Raw genomic sequence first — 22,012 nt, 5'->3', positions numbered from 1 at the left:
TTAAATTAGGTTTTTTTATAGTCTATAGTTTTACTTCAGTTTTAGTTACTTTACATCAAGTTAAACTATCTATCTATATATATAAAATACGCTGGAGCACGGGCACGAGGAAGTGAGGAGACGTGGAGATTTCACAGAACGAGAGTCTTTTAATGATCCAATAGGGAGATACAGAGCACAAGGATGATGTTCAAGACCCGACAAGGAAACATGCGGCAGACTACACATTTATACTAAACTTAACGAGGGACAGACAGGTGCGGTGAATCAACTAATAATGAGACAACGAGAACAGGAACATGTCCAAATAAGGGAACACTGAAACAGAAACAGGTCCTTAATCCTGACATATATATATATATATATATTAGTTAACATTTATTCCAAGTTAAATAAAAAAATATTATGGGTTATAGTTATTTTTTAATTTAGTTAGTTTTAGTTAACTGTATTAACCTCTCTGTGATTGATTGTGTCTTATAGCATGTTGCTATTATTGTTATTAGTTTTTCTTTGCTTCACATGGCACACTTGAAACAGAAAGGTGACTTCGTTATAAAGCTCTGGCTCTGGCAGCAGGTGTGAACCGCTCTAATGGCCAGAAAACTGAAAGTCAGTTACTGCCAATACTCCTTGTACCCCATATACTCCATGTAATGTCACTTTTTAAAATAATATAACCTTTGCTTTTATAAGTGTCTATAAAAGAAGAAACCTGGTAAAAATACCATATTATACAATGCAATACAATACAATATAATTAATATAATATTATACATAATTTTAAAGGGGAAAATAAAAACACTCATATAATATTTAGTTTTACCTCATGAAGTTGACAGATAATTTAAGGACCTCTATTCACAGAAATTTGTTGAGGGGAAATTAATTAATTCATGTTAGCTAACTGTAACTCTGTTACCTTGAACTGTTCATTTGTGAAATACTTGGACACATTCACTTCTGATAACAGATCACTCTAAATTGTAATGTAGACATGCATTTTCTGTAAAGCTGCTTTGAAATGATGTGTATTGTGAAAAGCACTATACATATAAATATGAATTGAACTGAATTAAATTGAATAAAAAACTATTTGGTATCCTATTTGTGGAAAGTGTCATATCTGGGTTACTGTTATTATTGTAACACAACTAGAAAAACTTGTGCAATCATAATCAGCTTTAAAAAGTTACAAAGATCTTTACTTTGAAATGTTTAGTGTTTTCTGTTTATCTTTGAATAGTATAAAATAATTATGTCAAGAGTTGCTACCTATACAACTTTGATACAGTACAAAACCCTGAGAAAAACTGAGCTCTGTCATTTCCCTAGAGGCACAGAGATTCTTCGGTTCCCACTCTCATCACAGGCTTAGATGTTTTTCCTTCAGCACTTCAGTAGCAGAAGAGACTCTCACATGCAGCCTGCATCACAAGGCTACACTGTTGGCACATTGTTAAGAACTATTTGTTTAGGTTGATGTTTTCACTGGCACAGCTATCAAATGTGTAGATTGTGTTGCTTAAAGGCAGGTTATGATGACTGACATTTCAAGTACTTTGAGAACAGAAATAAATAGCGCCCATGAACAGCAAGCATACATAGTTAACCGTGAATGGCAGATGTTGAATGTGGCCCAAGGGCCGATCAGAACGCTCCATTACTGTAACCTCTCTGTCATCTTGATGCTGGGAGTCCATTGCAGCCCAACGTATCACAAAACGCTGAGTTTTGAAGGAAAGTGCATATTGTCCCTCTCTCATTATCGAATTACAAACGTCTGTTTTGATTGGCAAAGCCGGTCAGTAAAATGTGAGCTGCCCGAGCAGCACTCTGAAGTAGTAACAGATCATTCTTCAGCCTCACAGTGTGAGGAGAAGTGGTGGTTTTCGAGAGACTGAGAGAATCTAGCGGTGAGCCTTGAGGGACAGGCTTCCCTCTCATGCGGAACCGGACAAATGCAGAATCAGATGCTGAATCTGTTAGTCATTCATCTGGAATAGAGCTCCAGATGCCCTGTGCGTCACCTGTCAGACCCTGTCCATGAGACATTGTTTGCTTAGATTACACATCTAGGGAATCAAAGTCACCATCTCTCACGTAGTTCCAGCTCATTTTTGAAAATATCACAATCAGTTGCAAGAAGCTGGGATGAAAAACAATAATTTTTCAATAACAATAAAAATTAAAAGAGTGAGAAACGTTAAATGGAAACATATCAAATTTAGTTTATTTTTGTCCGTCCCTCTCACATTTCTTGCTCTCATTTCTAATAATGCAAATGTATAAGAAATCGTTATACATTTCAAATGTCATACAAACCACTAATTTTTCCGGTGCTTTGATTAGACACTGAGTAATCCAAACGCAGATCCATTTATTGGCTCATATTGCACAGTTGGAGTTCAAATTTTCTAAAAAATGTGAATGATCTGGCCTTTTTTAAATGAGAAGTCAGTGTCTACAAACTTTAAAGTCTGTCCTTTGTTTTGAGTGCTTTGTGGACGTGCTGTCATGATACTGTGTTGAGCTTTAATGATGGGCTTGATGGAAACAATCAAAGATCCTTCAAACTTGCCATTCTCCTGGTCACTCTGTGGGATGCTGGGTGATTGGGAAAGGGTCTTTTGAAGCAACTAGTTAGACAGGTTTCCATTAATGTAAAACATTTCAGCTTTCAAAGCGCTTTTATTCCGGCTCGGAATGGCTGGGTCCCCTCAGGAGCCCAAGATCTTCTCGACAATGTTCTTTCTGTCAATTTACTGTGAGGGGAGATGAGTTACCGAGCCCTTCCCACTGATAGAAATTCAAATGTTTTGCTGTCAGGAATATCAGTTCAAAGCAAAATATAGTGATAAAAAGCAGAGAATCGCATGGCATGAAGGTTTGATATAACATTACACAATTCAGCGGTTATTTCAGTCTGATTGGTCCATTTCTAGCTACGCTGTTGTCTTTTGACTGATATAGGAGCTTTTTGATGTTGATTTGTTACTAGCCTTGTGTTTTTGTTCAAGAGTGAACGTTGATATCAGCCATTGGTTCGCCAGTGTCTAAGACACTGGATCAGTCTTGGATTATATTGGAGGACGCAAACTAGATCCACCATGGAAGCTTTACAAATGCTGAGTTATGTCTTCATAAACCCGCAGGCCCTCCTAATATTACCACTGTGATCTCCAAATATATTATAGGTTTTAAATGTACACATGACTTCCTATTGAGGATCACTTTGTGTTCTGTTTGCTATTCAGCAACTCTTACCATAAACTGTAAACTGAGGACCACAATGTCAGTTTAGACACGAGTGTCTAGACTGTATGTTGGATTTAATCTGTTTTGCTAGTATATCTGCAACGCTTCAGATGTTATATAGATGATTTCATAGCTTTGGGCTTGTGTACATTTTCAATTTGGTTGTGTTGTTATTTTAGCTCTAGGTTGAGGGAATCTGAATCCAGACCGCTTGTGATTACCAGTTCAAAAGAAAGGTTTTATAGTCCAGATTCAGCTTAAAAGAGGGTTACAGATTTAGACTAGAGATATACCATATTTTACCATCTCATGACCAATACTCATAATGTTTTTTTTTAAATATCTGATAGCTGACATGCAGAACCCTTTTATTATTAAAAAATTTTTCTGTTTGTGATTTTTGACAATAACACCTGGTTCGCTAAAACAATAATAAAAAAAGAAACATAGCATGAATTTTATTAATATTCATTTTAATAATAATAACAATAGTAATCATTATTCTTATTATTATTATTATTAGAATATATTAATAAAATAAAATAAAAAACTGATGAACCTTAGGCCAGACCATAAAAGACATCCAATATACATTTAAGTCTAGATATTAATTATAATTATAATAATAATAATGTTGTTATTATAATTACTAAACTAAACTCATTTTATTTTTTTTTATTTTACTTCTTTCCTTTTATTCATTATCTCTAAAATCGATGTAAATGCCATGTATTTGGCTGGCTTGTGGCCATTATGGTCTGGGCTAGGTGCAGTGGGTGAGTCAGTCCTTTAGCATTTTAAACAAGTAGTTCAGCTAAAAATTAGCATTCTCTCTTTATTTAAAATTTCTTCTTTGGAATACAAAAAAAAAGATATCTTAAAAAAATATATATAACTTTTTCCATACATAAAAACGATACAATTAGCAGCCAGTTTTTGGGTAGAGGTGCCGGTAGACTTTGTGAAGATGACCTAGGCCAAGTAGTTCCTCATTCAAGTTGAATTAACCCATGAGCCTTGGCCCCCTCCTCTCTTTCTCTTGGCCTTTCTCATCCCTCCTCTGATCTAACCTGACAACTCCTGAGCTACTGTTTCCTCCTCCTGCTTAACTGAGACCACATTTCCCTTCGGATGGAGTTGGAGTGCTGTGTTCAGACCAATGGAAACCTCTGCATTGAGCTGCATCTGGTTTGAATCTCCTGGCGTGTGCTGCTGTTGTCACAGTTAGGCACTGGAACTTGGCTTTAACTTGGATTCTTCCTCCCATAACTTCCTTTGGTCATGTGTCTGTGGTGTTTGTGTGGAAGACTTGTGTGCAAGGCTTTTCACTTTACGGCCTTTGCTGAATCCGCTGTACTGAGGTTGATCCCTCTCGCTAGATCTTTCTCCGCACTGTAATCCCAGGCGCCAGCCACCACTTGTAAATTCACATAACGTCCGCTCGTCTAAACTGATGCATCTTTATCTTTTTACAAGTGCACCCAAATCCCAGTTCAAACGGATATGTCCCATGTTGCATTTTTATTGCTTGTAGTTTTCCATATGTAACATGATATTTATTACATATATTTATAACATAATATCGAGAATATTTCCTCCCGTTTATCAGGTAAACACAAATCATCATCCAGTAGCAAAAAAAGCGAACAATAAACCGTCAAACCTACTTTCACTCACTTTTTCAACGTTTGATACCCTCAAGCCTGTGTTCTTGGTCAAATAGGGTGTCTGAATTGTGTAAAATATCCATTCAGTGTTTTTTTTTTTTTTTGGCAATGTTTATTACATCACTGAATACTGCATAAACGGTTGAGTCAGTCTTTCATTTTGTGTTCCAGCATGCATTGGTGTATTTCCATTCTTTAATAGCAGCTGTGGGGAAGAAAGTACTTTTGACACAATGGCTTCTTTTTTTTTTTCTTCTTTTTTTTGACAGGATGCCGCTCGGAAAACTATCCCAAAGATGTTAGCTGAGCTGGATCTGGGGCGTACGGAGAAGTGTGTGCGGGTGAACTCGGTGTCCAGCAGCCTGGCTGAAGCTGACATGGAGGTGATTCTGCAGGCAGACGTGCTTCCCACAGCTCTCATGCTGCCAAAGGTGGAGGATACAGGAGAGGTGCAGTGGGTGAGTCTTTTAGCATTTTAAATGAGTAGTTCACCTAAAAATGAGCATTCTGTCATTATTTACACTTTCTTCTTTGGAATACAAAAAAGATATGTTGAAGAAAAATAATTTTCCATACATAGAAACTATACAATGAGCAGCCATGACTAAAAAAGATTTAAAACCACCATAAAAGTTGTCGTTCAACCCATGTCCCCCCCCAAGTCTTCCTTAACCATGACAGCCATGACAGAGTAAAAGCATCAATGAAAAGCATCAATTTTCAATATAAAATTTCGAATTGTACACATCTATTCAAAAGAAATTATTCAGCAAGGATGCAATAAATTGATCAAAAGTAAAGACAGTAAAGACATTTATAAAATGTTACAAAAATATGTTTCAAATAAATACTGTTATGAACTTTATATTTATAAAAGAATCCTGAAAAAAAGTTTGACGGTTTTCAACATTGGTAATAATTTGAAATGTTTTTCAAGCAGCCAATTAGCCTATTAAAATTATTTCAGTCTATTAGAAAATTCAGCTTTGCCATCAAATTACATTTTAAAGTATATTTTAAAAAGAAAACAGTTCTGTTTTTACTGTATTTTTGATCAAACAAATGCAGCCTTGATGAGCATAGGTGACTTCTTTCAAACAGTAGTGTTTTTCCCCAAAATTTTCTCAGTACATTTGCAAATATTGAATTGTGCATTGAGGACTCATATGTTTCCATATGATTATGGTTAGATTATAGGTAATGTAACATTCGATATAATTTCATCCCACAAATTGAAGTCTATGCACTGCCTAATGTGAAAAATGAGACACTAAAAACACCTCCGGTGTGCTCTTGCATTTTCCATCATTTGCAAAGAACACAACACCCTCTGAACTCACAGAGTAAGACAAAACCACAGGCCTTTTCAAAGCAACAATAACAATCTTTTCTATTAGTCTGTACAGAGGACTTGATCCCTGTAGTCAGGCCCGGGGAGAAATGGGGTTGTATATCTTGGCATCAGCTCAAGAAAGCCATGACATTTTAAAGCTAGCTTCACAAGGCAGATGTCACAAAGTACTTCTTTACCCTGGAAACACAGGGCCTCTTCAATAAACCTATACTTAGGTTTATTTAGGTTTGGCATTGTCGAGATTGGCATTGTTCAAATCAAAGTAGAAGGCCAATTTAACCACTTGTATAGATCTCATTATAAGATGGTTGGTCAGTGAGCCAGCCAGTGACAATACAGATTGTCTCAAAGCCAGCAGACATGGACCAAAAGCCACAAAACACTATTTTCTCCTGATCACTTCCGTGTGTGTGTGTGTGTGTGTGTGTGTGTGTGTGTGTGTGTGTGTTTCAAGAGGTGTTGAAGATGTCTGTTCGTCCATCAAAGCAAGGCTTCCTCTGCCAGGCAGCCCCAGGAGGCCCCTGGTGGCCCCCAGCGTAGCCAATACACCAGCCCCCAAATCCCTCAAGCTCTTTTCCCCCAACTAGCCATCCCAGCCCAAATCTGCAGTATTCGTTATGAACTTTATATTTATAAAAGAATCCTGAAAAAAAGTTTTACGGTTTTCAACATTGGTAATAATTTGAAATGTTTTTCAAGCAGCCAATTAGCCTATTAAAATGATTTCAGTCTATTAGAAAATTCAGCTTTGCCATCAAATTACATTTTAAAGTATATTTAAAAAAGAAAACAGTTCTGTTTTTACTGTATTTTTGATCAAACAAATGCAGCCTTGATGAGCATAGGTGACTTCTTTCAAACAGTAGTGTTTTTCCCCAAAATTTTCTCAGTACATTTGCAAATATTGAATTGTGCATTGAGGACTCATATGTTTCCATATGATTATGGTTAGATTATAGGTAATGTAACATTCGATATAATTTCATCCCACAAATTGAAGTCTATGCACTGCCTAATGTGAAAAATGAGACACTAAAAACACCTCCGGTGTGCTCTTGCATTTTCCATCATTTGCAAAGAACACAACACCCTCTGAACTCACAGAGTAAGACAAAACCACAGGCCTTTTCAAAGCAACAATAACAATCTTTTCTATTAGTCTGTACAGAGGACTTGATCCCTGTAGTCAGGCCCGGGGAGAAATGGGGTTGTATATCTTGGCATCAGCTCAAGAAAGCCATGACATTTTAAAGCTAGCTTCACAAGGCAGATGTCACAAAGTACTTCTTTACCCTGGAAACACAGGGCCTCTTCAATAAACCTATACTTAGGTTTATTTAGGTTTGGCATTGTCGAGATTGGCATTGTTCAAATCAAAGTAGAAGGCCAATTTAACCACTTGTATAGATCTCATTATAAGATGGTTGGTCAGTGAGCCAGCCAGTGACAATACAGATTGTCTCAAAGCCAGCAGACATGGACCAAAAGCCACAAAACACTATTTTCTCCTGATCACTTCCGTGTGTGTGTGTGTGTGTGTGTGTGTGTGTGTGTGTGTGTGTGTGTGTGTGTTTCAAGAGGTGTTGAAGATGTCTGTTCGTCCATCAAAGCAAGGCTTCCTCTGCCAGGCAGCCCCAGGAGGCCCCTGGTGGCCCCCAGCGTAGCCAATACACCAGCCCCCAAATCCCTCCAGCTCTTTTCCCCCAACTAGCCAACCCAGCCCAAATCTGCAGTATTCAGCTACTCTGCATGACCACTGAAAAGACCTGAAAGAAGCCACAATGTCTTAACTAGGTAGATGAAGGGAGGGAGGGAAGCTGAGAGATGGAGGGGGGGGGCCTAGTCTTTTGCTCACAGTTAGTTTAAACTAGAAGAAGGAAGTTTTTAACTAGTGGTTTTAATTAGTGCTCATATATTTCCTGGGCCGCTCAATGTTTCCTCCCTTTTTAATTGCTGACAGGTGTTCATATTTTTGTCTCTATTTCTTGTTCACTGCCATTTTGTCTATTACTTTATTGCTTTCCTCTGAATTAGTTTTATCAAAAATATTTGGTGGCTCTTGAACATATTTATAAAAAAATAAAGAGATGAATGATTTGACTATTTGGTTTCAGGAATCCTCTCTCACCCACATGTAAAAATAAACACATTTTCAGAGTAAAATTACCTACACTATCAGCCATTCACTACCCACTTAGCCACTCAAAAATCAATACAACCTCTACACATATGTCACATTGGGTAATACAGTGTGTGTGAATGCATTAAAAAGTGCACACATATGTGGCGGGGGTTAGAACATGCTCTCTGCATGCTTTGCACACGGTTGAGCTCATAGCCGCAGCAGGATACGGGAGATTGTGAGTGGAGAGGAAGTCATGTAGCACTGACCTGACACATGGGCCCACTGCTTTGAAAGTGGCGTGAGACGAACATGAAAGGAGAGGTAGTTTCTCTCTTTCTCATTTTTGCTGTCCCTAACAGCTCTGATCATTGGACAGTTTGGATATGTCGTCATACTTGGCTATACAGAATCCTTAACAGAACTGACCATTGTCATGTAGTTTCTGTAAAATGCCGTAGTTATTGCAGTTTTTGTTGCTGCTATATATTTGTAGTATTTTTGTATTTTTGACCGCTATCCTCAGAAAGAAAGAAAAAATCTGCTCAATACGCAATATGTAACAAAGTTAGTAATTTTGTTTAGTTATGTGGTTGTGTGCCACTATTGGTCTGTTTTTTGTGCAGTCTGACAAGGCTACATTAACTCAACCAATGGCATGAATTGGGGGTGGGACTGCATGCTTGGCCAACCAATGACAGACAAACCGGTTTCATTAAAACTGATATTATTATTTTTGTAATTCCATTTGCTGATATAAAATCAGCAACCTTTAACTAATTAAATTATTTATTTGGCTTTATTTTTAAATGTCAAGTCATTTCCAAGTTAAATAACAACATAGTAGACTATTTAAAACAGCAGCATTTTGGTGTCATTACTAAGTTAGTATTTTTTTTATATTTACTCGCTAATCCAGTGGTGTTATTACATGTTTTACTGTGGAATGAAAGAGGGAGCATCAAGTCATAATGGAGCTTTTTATTGTAAAAGTTGAGTACTACTTTAAAATCATCTGTTTTTTTAATACCGTAAAATAAACACCAGCTATCAAATGCTATAGTGTAGCATTAAATATCTATTTTTCCCTTGTGTGTTTGTGTCTGTGATGAGCAGTCAGTGATTGTCTAATCCAACACACAGCACAAAGTCGTACCACTACAAGCCTGATTATCTCTCTCTCCTCCTCCTCTTCTTCTCGTCCCGGCGGCCGACCCTAAATCCCTCTGTTGTTTATTTTCTTCCCCTTTTTCACGTAGATGAGCAGAGGAACCTCCAGACTGATTTGTTGCTAAAAGATGGACTTACTTGTTTCCTTTTGTGTGAAAATCTTCTACTCTCCCTTTCTATCCTCTCTCTGTGTGCTTGTTTGACTGACAAGGCTTATTGGACTATAACAGGCGTAACTCTGCCCCCCTCCTCCTCCTTTTGTCTGCAGACAATTCTCCCACAGATTCGGAGCTGTGCACATTCTTTGGTCGCCACACTACTGAGTCCTGAAAGGAACCAGCTCGAGTCCCGTCCCTCCCCGTCCACTCCTAATTCCTACCCCCCCTTCCACCACCACACGGTGAAATGAGCACTACAGCAGGCCGGAAACATTTAATCTGGCCCTCTTTTGAAGAGAATTAATTGAAACTTATCCACTTGCCGCCTTTTTTGCTCTAGCGGCTCCCTCACCCCAAAGTCCCTGCCTCGTTCCCATCCGGATCATTGCGGATGGGGCCGCCGTGGCACTTGTGTCGAGAAGTGTGGGTTTTTGCAAGTGGCCTATAGGGACCGGAAAAGCTTGTCACCTGAGAGCGGTATTAGCATTTGCGCAAGTGTGGTTCAATGTTGAGTTCCCCTCCGAGATGTGTAAATATTGAAAAGGCAGATCGGTCCTGAAACTTCAGCACAGTAAAAGCACACCTATAATTTGTTGTCACTCATCAATGTCCTAATGGCGCCTCTCCATAAAGGAAATGGAAGGACCGCCAAACAAGCCCTTCCCTCTCCCTCCCTTTTCTCCATTCGAGGGGAATATTATGCTAAGCCGTTGGCGTTTCCATGTTGCCATAGCAGCATTACTCCTGCAGGGTTGTGACCTCAGATGATTACAGTACAAAGCTTATTGGGTCTTGAAAACCCCTTTGAAGATGAAAAGTCTTTGATGGTTTATATTTATGCAAATCTCTCAGATATGATTTATCCTACTGAGATTGAATGGGAGATGATTAAAATTCCCCCATTAGAAAAAAATCCCTCAATGAAGGCGTATTCTTTGGGCTAATAAAACAAGTGTGTGTGGGATATTTTAGCCTTTATTTAGAAAACTAGCCTTGACGTACCTGAGGTTATTTTAATCTGCTGTCCCCGATGTGTGAAAGAGAGACGGAATAGGGGGACAGGGAATTACACTTTTCCGCTTTGAGTTTTTTTCCTCTTCCTTTCCCTTCCCTTCCCCCTTCATTTTATTATTTTTTTTTTTGTACAGGCTTTAAAAGAAAATATCTTGACAGAGGGAGCTTTTGTGTGTTTCCAGATGATAGATTTTGGAATTTGGGCAACCCCACTGGCAGTCCACGGCTAGCTGTGAACTGGTCTGTTGGAAAAAATTGGAATGCTTTGGTCTTCAAAGCACCAAACTTCATTTTAAAGCCTTCTTAGATAAGCTCAAATATTAGCGGGAAAATGAATAGCGCGGAGAAGTGTCATATCACACGTCGCAAGTCTCACGAGTCTGTCCGCCGGGGGACGCCGAGGCTCAGCATAAAACTGAAATGAAATGCACTCCCAGACAGCTCAAATCTCATCCTTTCCTTTTTCATATTCGGTGCTCCTTTCTTTGTAAATTCAGACAGGAACCTGTAGTATATCTCCCTATGAAACGGGAGTTGTCCAAAGACTGTGTGAATCCTGTCAAGTTTTTGAAGTAGTTTTTTTCTTCTTCTTCTTCTTCTTCTTCTTCTTCTTTCTCCAAAACCCAGAGTCAGAAGTTTTTTAATTTAATTAGGCATGCCATTTGAGTGGCATGTTGTCTCTTTAAATGAGATTTAAAGTGTTGTTTTGACTGTGTGTGTGTGTGTCCATTTCAGTTTGTTGACAGGTTTCAGCGAAACTTAAAAGGCAAAGAGCTTGAGGAACCCATCCGCTTGGTCACCTTTGTGGAAACTGCTGTGGGTCTGCTGAATTTTAAGTTTTGAAGTAGTTTTTTTCTTCTTCTTCTTCTTCTTCTTCTTCTTTCTCCAAAACCCAGAGTCAGAAGTTTTTTAATTTAATTAGGCATGCCATTTGAGTGGCATGTTGTCTCTTTAAATGAGATTTAAAGTGTTGTTTTGACTGTGTGTGTGTGTGTCCATTTCAGTTTGTTGACAGGTTTCAGCGAAACTTAAAAGGCAAAGAGCTTGAGGAACCCATCCGCTTGGTCACCTTTGTGGAAACTGCTGTGGGTCTGCTGAATTTTAAGGTAAATAACAACTTTATAATTTGAATTATAAACTATAAAATTGCCCCATTTGGGGAAAAAATGGCCAAAGTCATGTTTTTTGTCCTCTTATAAAATATGCAGCTCCTTTTTTCTTTTGATTATTTTTCTCCCCCCCCCCAAACCCATGTTGTGCTGGCTAGACAGAATCCCAGAGCCAAGACAGGGAAATATTGCAGAGTCACAGCAAGAAGTGAAATTAATTTGGAACTCAACAAAAGCATTCAAGAAATTCCATCTGCTCCGTGCCTGACACGGTCATATCACATTCCAGACTGTCTCTCACTAGTCCCTGTGCTGGGGTTAGTTACAGCCTTGGACAGTCTTCACAGACTTCACAGAATGGATTTCCCCATTCACAGGGACAGAGATGGGCCATTAATTGTGTGTGTGTGTCTTTTTTAATATCTGATATAGTCCCATGTCTAAACACAATATAAAGAACAGAGGCATGGATAGCGATTAAGGGAGTTTTGGGGAAAATTAGAGTCATCTGACTGGGTGACTTGATAGAGTGCCAAAGTACACATGCATGCACATACACACACACACCCGCACAGCTCTTTATTTTCTCTTTGTCTTGAAGGCAGTGTGTGAAGCACTTCAAGATCTTGGGCCAAAGGCAGGTCTTCATCATGACGGAGTTGTCTTCGGGTCAGATGACTTCTGTGCCAGCATAGGTCTGCTATCTTTTTATTTCACTATCAATACACCTTTTTCTTCTTCATTCACTTATTTGTTGAATGACAGTACCACAAATAATAACATTTATTTTAATTAACTGATGAAAAAGATGCATTTTTACAATAATATGTAATTAATATCCCTTCATACTGCACATTGTTATCTCATATATGATGCTTGGGTTTAATAAAAGTTTTGTAAAAATCAGGTGCTGGATCTCTTTTAACCTGCAGGAGCCACACGCACTAAAGATGCTAAAGAACTCCTGTATGCTCGGCAGAAAGTGGTGGTCACCACCAAAGCTTTCGGTCTCCAGGCGATCGACCTTGTTTACATTGACTATCAGGATGTGGAAGGACTGAGGCAGCAGGCCAGAGAGGGCGCACTTATGGGCTTCACTGGTACGCTGACTGCTATTTTTCTTTTCTGTTCAATTACTGTATGACATCCTGGCCTGGTCTTCCTTAAACAAAATGCTCTTTTGGACTCAGATGGTTTAGGATCTCAGTAAAAAATGCTCACACTTATGTATAATTGCAGGTTGAGCATATACTGGCTTAAACGGAAGAAAATTGTTGCACAGCAAAACATGTCAGACAGAGCACTAATGATTGGCTGAAGAGAATGACTTCATAATATTCCAGTCTTAAAGGAATATTCTGGGTTAAATACAGGTGGTAAGCAGCAACTTGCTGCTATTGCTAGAGCACAATTTGTATTTAACATGCAAATTTTCTTAAAATATCTCACAAAAATCTATGTAAAAAATGAATTACATTTCATAAATTATATATAATTATAAATATAATTACATTTGATATTGTATATATGGGTTAGTGGTTAGTGAGAGATTTTGTGTATTTTTTTGCATTTCTCTCCCTACAATTTGAGCTCCTCTATGTCTCATGTTTTTCTGGACACCTGCCTTATTAGTGCTGACATGGTTGTTATATTTAAGAATTTTCATGTGAAATTAGCTAAATTTGAGGCAGCTTTTTTTATATTTTTGTTAATTTTTATATGCTGTCCATATTGCATTGATGATTTCATTTATTACCTGAGCTTTTAATAACATACTACATATATGAAACTTCAAAGAATGTTACCGGTTATGTTTAGCAGTGTACACATGCGTGCATGTCTCTTTATTCATCTGCGTGTATGTGTATCCATTACTTACAAGTGTGTTTATGGGAGCTAGACGTATGTTCGCAGCTCAGCGCTGTGTGGGTTTGTAGCCAGGCAACGTGTACGTGTGTGTGTGTGTGTGTGTGTGTGTGTGTGTGTGTGTGGAGTCTTGGTGAGCGGGTAACTGGCCATGGGAGGCCAGACACAGCCCTCCTCTGAGCCTTTGCTAATGAATATGTAATTGCTGTTTGCAGAATACACACTGTTCTCCCTGCACATCTCTGTATACACTAGCACTGCCATTCCTCCAGAACACAGCACAATGCTAAAGATCACTCGCTTTTCTCCTGTCTTCTTTTTTTTACTTTAGTTTTTAACATAAAAAATCATCACTAATTCCATCTAGTACGTTTAATCACTAGATTTAATTTACAACAGCATTTTATTATCATTTAATAATGATAGAATTGCAACTCAGGTAAAAAAAAAAAAAAAGGCTTTTCATACAGAAACTATTTTAGGAGCATTTATTTGATTAATTGAAGGGCATTTACAACCATTATAAAAGAAATTACCACGATAACCATAGTCTCTTAAAATTACCATAATAGTATTACTACTGTAAAATCATAATAAATTATAGGATCACCTTCAAACTATGTAAAAGGCTTTCAGAATCTTTCTGACATTTATTAATTTTTTCTTCTTGAAGATTGAAATCGCTATTACAGTGCACTAAATTAACACATTTTTACTTGAGGAAGTTTTGTATTTTGGCAGAAGCTGTGGCTAACATGCTAAAATTTTATAAAGAAATAAGCATATGTATGTGATCCAACTAAATGATTTATTTACTTATGATTATTTTTACAGTCTGTGGCATCCCAGGATATCTGTGAAGGTGCCACTGCAAGGTTGTTTGTTTTTATTTCCCCAGCAGCCAGCCTGCGGGTTGGTCGTGCCATGTTGCAGCCCATCAGCCAGGCGCTCTGTTCAGCAGCCTGTCATTAGGCAGGTGGGGTCAGATTTGATGACTCTCTTCTGCTTCTCGTGCGAGTCTGAATTGGAGCGACTCCTCGTGTAGCAAGCGCTGAGCTCACCGCCGTTCTGATTGCCACTGCTAGTCTGAGGTCCCTGTGTCAGGAGGCCTACAGAAACACAGTTTACACCCTCAGTGTAAAGTGTGTGTGTGTGCGTGCGTGCGTGCGTGCGTGCGTGTGAGTGAGTGAGTGTTTGTCTGTAGGCAGTTGAAATTGCATGCAGATAAATATAGTTTAGATCATTTTTTTGCATGAGCAAATCTATCACTATATTAATGCAAATACAGCAATTGGAGTTTCAGAATGTTTTTATAAATATAATTGTTAGTTGAAATCACACTTTGTATTTTGAAAATGTATGTATGTATTATTTTAAATCGGAATTGTATAAATTGTATCTTTATGTTTAGGAAATGTTTCTGATTTTAATGTTTTAAAAATTAAATCAGAATATTTCATTCAGTGAGCTCTTAGATTTCAAATACTTTATTCAGGCATTTTATTCATCATAAAAACACTTTTTAAACATTGTGCTTAAAGTAAATATATTCCTATTATATTCCGATAATAATTGGGCAAAATACTACAACAGGTAAGCAGTTAAATCTGGTACACAATAGAAAGGCCAAAAAGTTACAAATTAACAGTAAATTTGATCCCCTCCTCTTGTATCACTGCACACATGTGTCTTAAGCATTATTTCTCTGAATTCCTCACTTGTGATTTGACCTTGGTCCATGTTTATTTCTTTAGGAGGACTTTTAGTTAACTACATAGATATGGTGTCGTGTTATGAATAAGAAAAAAAATTGTTGGTCTCCTAAAATGAAGATATATAAAAAGGTTAGGTATGTTTTCCAGTATATTAATTTAGACGTCAAAATAAAATTGTCCGTCTTCGTTTTATTCACTTGTATCCTTTTCAGTTGTTTTTTTCTGCCTTTTTGATAGATTCAGCCCGTCTATGTGAGATTTTGAGAATCATCTGACAGTGGCACTCTGCTAAATGGTAGTAAGCCAACCAGACGTACCCAAACCAGATGGCACCTTGTGATTGGCCGACTGGCATTGGGGAGCATTAATGATGCACAGCAACCGTCCAATAGCAGCGCTGCGTAAGGGCTCACCACGCCCACTTTGCGCACTCTGTCACTAGCTTGCTCAGAACAGACAGCTCCTGAACAGGTGGCAGTCTGGGGAAGGGGCATATTTTGTTGATGTGAGGGAACGACCCCCTGCCAGTCTTTTCTGGGATGGGCGTCACAAACATGGACCTTGAGCCTCAGCTTTAGGGTGTTGATCCAACAGGCCATCTCCTCCAGAGCAGCCGAGGGACAGTACACACACACACACTGGTGATTTTTCCGTCTGTAGAGCTGTTGGCTCAATAAGAAAACGCAGTCACCAAGCTGGTTTGCTTTATTTACATTGAAGCACATGCTTAGCTGTCATTGGTTAACCCGACGCCTCATTCACTCCCAGCTGCATCATCAGATTGTGTCGTATCTTGCAGCATTTGGCTTCGGCAATGTGTAAAAGATGCAGAAAGTAACACCTGTGCTGTTGCAAGACTGTGTTAACATATGACTGACATTACGCTGCAATATGTAACATTGTGTGCTAAATTATGTGGGAACTCAATGGATAACACATGGCAGAGGCTGTTTCAGAGGGGTTAACTGGGGTAAGAGCCACAGATGGAGCTAATGGTTTTCTCATGTATTAAATTGTACGGCTGTCAGCTAGCTACCTTTCCGTATTTGTTTTAAGAGACAAGCTGAAGCAAAATATAAGAGATATTTCTCAAATGAAGTCTCATCACCCAGAGGTTTGATCTGGGAACATGTCTTGATTATTATGATGCAGTGCTCGACAGATGTTATTTTTGAGAATAAGGTTCCTGCCTTCATGACCGTAATCCGTATTAGCTTCTTAGCTGATGCTGAAAAGCAGGGAGGAAAAGGAAATATATATTTGAAAATTGCATCCACATCATTTTAGAAAGGCCTTACATATTATTATTATTATTATTATTATTGTTATTATTTTGTATCATTTATTGTTGTATTTATAAATATGAATATGAATAAAATAATACAATAAAAGTAATGATAATATTTTTTTCAAAATTAAAAATCTAGTTTAAAAACCAATGAGAAAGAAATCATTTTAATTGATCAGGTTATCTCAAAGCATGTTATAGATAATGTAGGTTGTAAGTGCATTCTTGACTTTAGATCATTTCATGGTCATCTGTTGTAGTCACCTCAAATTTTTCACCCCAGCATTGGGTCATTAACACACATAACTGAGCTTATAAGAGGTATCAGTTGCTGCTGTTCATGACATCTATGTCTGTGTGTGTGTGTGTGTGTTTATGTGGTTTATGAGGACACAAATTTGTATAATAACATGGGTATGACATAGGTATTACAATGAGAAGGTGATTTATGAGGACATTTTCAGTGTCCCCATAATTCAAAAGGCTTATAAATAATTCAGAATGAGTTTTTTTGAAAATCTAAAAATGCAGAAAGTTTCCTGTGAGGGGTAGGTTTAGGGGTAGGGTTGGTGTAGGGCAATAGAAAATATGGTTTGTACAGTATAAAAACCATTACGCCTATGGAGAATCCCCATAAACCATAAAAACAAACGTGTGTGTGTGTGTGTGTTGAGGTGTCTGCCTGTGTGTGGTTCTCATACAGGCCTGTAATAAAAGCAGCAAGTCAAGTCTCACAGAGGCTGCCTCAGATTGGAGTGTAACTAAGCGTGCAGTAAAGTTTCAGAGTTCAGCGGGGCATAAGGCGAAAATCGGGATGACACCCATAATTCATAGCATCCTCTGTCCCTGCTGTGTCCCTTAAAATCATTCTTGGTCAGGGAGCTGTACTGGACAAAGAGGAGCAAATACCCGCCAGTGCATTTGTTTCTCTGGAGCAAAGCCCTTTAAAAGTGGAGGAATAATCTTAGGTGATGTTTTTTTTTCTATTTTTACAGAATTGTAGTTGTAAAATTTTTGGCCTGTACATGTTATAATCGGTGGTTTAAAAAAAAGAAACTTAAGTATGGATGTTTAAAGATTTTATTTTATGTCCTTATTTGTTTACTTTTACTGAGACTTGGAATATTTATTTATTTATTGTTATGTTGTTAGGGATTCATTTGTTTGCTTGTTGCACTTCTTTCTAGGAAAACAAGTGATTCACCCCAACCAGATCAAGGTTGTTCAAGATGAATTTGCCCCCAGTCCAGAGAGAATCAAGTGGGCCACGGAGCTGATCGCTGCTTTCGAGGAGCATCAGAAGTTGGGAAAGGTACACGTTCAGTAGTTCCTGAGTTTCCACATAGAGATTTGTATTATTTTCCAGCCTGATATAGCATCAAGATGTCCTCCGTGATGCAAGCTACACTGTAGCTTTTGTCGGAGAAAATCAAATGAGGTGTTGAATATTATAGTTCCTAATTTAGTGCATCATTGAGTCCTGTGTTTTCTGCTCGGTAGGACTGCGCGTGTCTGAAATGTGCTAGTAATGTACAATCTGCCAGTAATTCTTACGCTAAGGATGGCCTGGGGGTGCATCAGCGACACTCTCCCCATTCGGCTCTTTGCTCACAAACTGAAATTCCGGGACACAGTTGCTCGATTTATTTTGCGTTTTCTTGTATATTTCTATGCCCTCTTCAATCTCCTTGCAGATTTGTTACAGAAAATGTTTGCAAAGTACCCACCTGAGGTTTTACTGTCTCTCAACATGTCATTTTTAGACATTCTACTACCATTACATTAGATTTAGGATGCAGCTTAGCTGCATATTTAGTTTCTGTGATGCATATGTCAAGTAATTATTGAAACTCTTTCTTCTTAAGAGGTTAGGACTGGGTAGGCTGATTGAAATATCTGGCTTAGCACAGTTGCGTAATGAATAGGAATATTTAGCATGCAAATATAAATGACTTCCAGCTCTAATTCCTGCATCTGTCAAGAAAATTTCAATTTTCATTCTCATGATTCCTAGGCTTTTTTTTAAAACGCATTTGCAAATTCCCAACCACCTTGAATAAAACAGACTTAGACTGGAAACTAACAGGACATTATTGATTCACTACAAACCAATAACAAAAGCATTTAAATAAATACTTTCCTTACAAAAAAATTTATACAATTATATATGTATTATATGCATGGACTGTCTCCTCTTTTCTTGATTTTCTCTAGGGAATTTATGAATAACCATCCTATTCTTCTTTGTAGTGTCATACATGCATTGCATCTATGTAGTAGGTTATGTCCTTTTAGACAATATCTGCCTTTATTTTTATTCAACCAGTGTTCTCTTCCCTTCTCCTCAGGGGGCTTTCACCTTTCATGGCAGTATGATTGACATGCCATCTCTGAAGCAAGCTCAGAACATTGTCACGATGGCTTCAACTGTTCAGGGAAAGTGAGCCAAACCTGAGTCCCTCAGACATCAAAATTTGCACCATGCTGGCTGTGCTGTGCACTTCACATCAAGAGCTAAAAACGACCTGTGCATTTGTTTAACCAGCAACAGAGATGATGTTCTAGCTGATATGTTGATTATTTTGTCTTCTGAAATTCCTAGTGCATTACCATTTTATGTATTAGTTTGCATGTGTGTGTGTGTGTGTGTGTGTGTGTGTGTGTGTGTGTGTCATGCCCGCCCCCTGCCTCTCTGGTGTCAGGGCAGACGATTGGCCGTGGTAAAGGTTGTGCATGCCCAACGAAAGGGCAAACAAACAGAGCTGCCCTGCCGTCGAGCTTCCATTCAGCCTGAAGGCTCCTCTAGGCCCCGGAACATCAAAGCGCTATTTGCCAAGAAGCCGCCGCGAATTTACTAAAACCAACATTGAGAGAATGAGCCTGTGAGCCCGCTCTAAATTGTAGGCCTTTGTTTCAGGGGTCTCAGCAAGCCAGTTTGTTCTTCAGGACAAGGCTTGAATGTGTCTGCAGCCTGGCGTAAGCTCTACACGGTGTGCCACACGCTCACTCACAAACACGTACACAAAGGGCTCCACGAGGGCTCGCTCTATGTAAATATCAGCAGTTTTCCATGGCTTTGTTTCCCGGTCAGTGGTTCCCATCTCTCCGTCCAGCTTCTAAGTCACCATTAACCAAGTGCTCAAAAGACGTGCCGCTGTTGTCCATTTCACTAGTGTTCCTCACACACACTTTGTCAAGAATGTCTCTTTTGAAATAAAACTCCAGGATATCATTCCCAATGAATGACCATCCTTTCCACCCTTGAGGGTGTTGTTGTTGTTGTTTTTTATGTTGTTTGTCATGAATACATCCCACAGTATGCTATGTTCCCGCTCCTTGCTGCTGGTCTCCCCTGAGCTGATGACATATTTGGCAGAAATGTCTGGGATGGATTTGTCTGGGATGGGGGTGGGGGGAATGGTTGATGGTTGAGTTGGTCACTATGGTAATAGAGGCCTCTGTATAAAGTAGGACTGTATATGGCGTGATCAATAGTGTGTGTAGCAAGCGACTCGGCCCGAGCTCTGTGCCAGCCTTGGGATGCAGACAGAAAGATGGAAGCCGCTGCTGTGAGCGGCCCAAAGGGCCCGACAGTAAGCTGACGACCTGGCACCCAGCCCACACCTCTCTGCCTCCCCATCTTCCATGCTCTCTGCCTTTTGCACTCATTTATTTTTCATTTTCTTTAGAATCGTCTTTTTGGGCTCATGTCAGACAAGCCCTTTTGCTGTAAGCGCACTTTAAGCATGTCTTCAAGATTCTCAATCAGAGCCTGAGACCATAGGTCAGTAGGCCAATGAGATGAGATTCATCTAGAGCCATCCTACATTTATTTAGCTAAATTTTTTTATTTGCTTGTATTTTGTTCAAACACAACTTATAGGAACAGAAATATTGAGCTATTATACAAAATTCACCCAAAAGAAATAACCTTTTATATTTTTTTTATCTATTTATTTGTGTGTGTGTGTGTGTGTGTGTGTGTGTGTGTGTGTGTGTGTGTGTGTTGGGTTGTTTTTTTGACCCCATTGACTTCAGTTATATGGACAAACTGTTGGAACATTCTTCAAAGTATTTTCTTTCATGTTCTGCAGAAGAAATAAAGTCATACAGGTTGGGAGGGTGAGTAAATTATGACAATTTTCATTTTTGGGTGCACTGTCCCTTTAGCACTGCCCATGCACACAAAAGAGCTTAGATAATGACCTCTGAACTTCAGTCACCTAAGCCTTTGTAGAAAATAAGTGAGATTAGATAGGCTATTTGATTGTTGATTGATATGAAACTAAAGCTTTTTTGACTGCCCCTTACTTTGTGGGGTTTTGCGCCTTTACAGTCTTTGTGATAATTTTTTGGAGAAGTGAAATTATTTTCAGCAATGCAGTTAAGCCTGATCCATGCACTAAAGGCACCATTAATTTTATTAATTATGTTGAAACTGATCTGTGCAGCCAAAGATTCAGGGTTTAATGGATTTGCGGACACTGAAATGCTACTTCCTCCCACTTCTTTGTCATTTTTCATGACATTTCTATTATGCATGTGTAAGTTGACATAATCTTTTCAGCTCACAAGGCGGAATTATTTAAATACATTTACTAGTATTCCCAAAGAGAGTACAATACAATTAACACGAATAGGACCTTACCTAATCTTGACAGCACTCAATTAGGCTTGAAACACAGTCCTGATGGTTATGTGCTGAGATTGCTCTCATAAATTATCTGATATCAACCCAGCAGAGAAAATGCATGTATGCAAAGTGCTTTCAGAGGAAAATTAAAAGGAAACGTTTTACATATTTTTCATTAATCTCAATGGGACCCGTGTGGCAGGGAGACTTTTGCTCGCCTAATTTCTCGCCAAGGGATCTCCCAATAATGACTTAATTCTTTTACTAGACAATATATGACAAACTCATTTCAAAAAAGATAATTCCCCTGCAATAAAACGAATCGTTTACAACAAGAGCAGGCAGGAACCATTTTGGAAATAATGTGTAATTGAAATGAAATTGAATTTATTGGCATTGGGTGTAATGAGTGAAAATTGAACTCTAGTATGTTGTAAAATGTCTGACGTTTTGTGCACGTAGGCTAACGTGACTTTAGAATTTTCTGGAATATCATTAACAGAGAATAACTTAATATATGTAGCGCTGTGCAGGAGCAGACGCGACGCAAATGCCTAGCTTTCGGTGAGATTTAAGAGCGAAAAAAATAATGTATACCTTTAGCTCTTTTGAAAAAGTATTAACAAAACACTAAAATACAAATTGTTATTGCATTTGG

General features: G+C 38.5%; 1 protein-coding gene across 1 annotated transcript in view; it reads left to right on the top strand.

Moving 5' to 3' along the window:
* Positions 1-20,517, top strand: part of LOC107600379 (citrate lyase subunit beta-like protein, mitochondrial) — a 73,467-nt gene extending 52,950 nt beyond the window's left edge. Inside the window, exons 4-9 of the mRNA XM_016292253.1 lie at positions 5,195-5,383; positions 11,748-11,849; positions 12,454-12,547; positions 12,785-12,952; positions 17,909-18,033; positions 19,070-20,517. Coding sequence (XP_016147739.1) covers positions 5,195-5,383; positions 11,748-11,849; positions 12,454-12,547; positions 12,785-12,952; positions 17,909-18,033; positions 19,070-19,165 — 774 coding nt within the window. The 3' untranslated portion in view covers positions 19,166-20,517. The remainder of the gene's footprint in view (positions 1-5,194; positions 5,384-11,747; positions 11,850-12,453; positions 12,548-12,784; positions 12,953-17,908; positions 18,034-19,069) is intronic.
* The last annotated feature ends 1,495 nt before the right edge of the window (positions 20,518-22,012 follow it).

This window comes from Sinocyclocheilus grahami, unplaced genomic scaffold (genome assembly GCF_001515645.1).
Source record: "Sinocyclocheilus grahami isolate Dianchi unplaced genomic scaffold, SAMN03320097.WGS_v1.1 scaffold283.1, whole genome shotgun sequence".
Lineage (NCBI taxonomy): Eukaryota > Metazoa > Chordata > Actinopteri > Cypriniformes > Cyprinidae > Sinocyclocheilus > Sinocyclocheilus grahami.
Note: the sequence above shows the minus strand (reverse complement) of the source record. Positions and strands in the feature narration are given on the sequence as shown.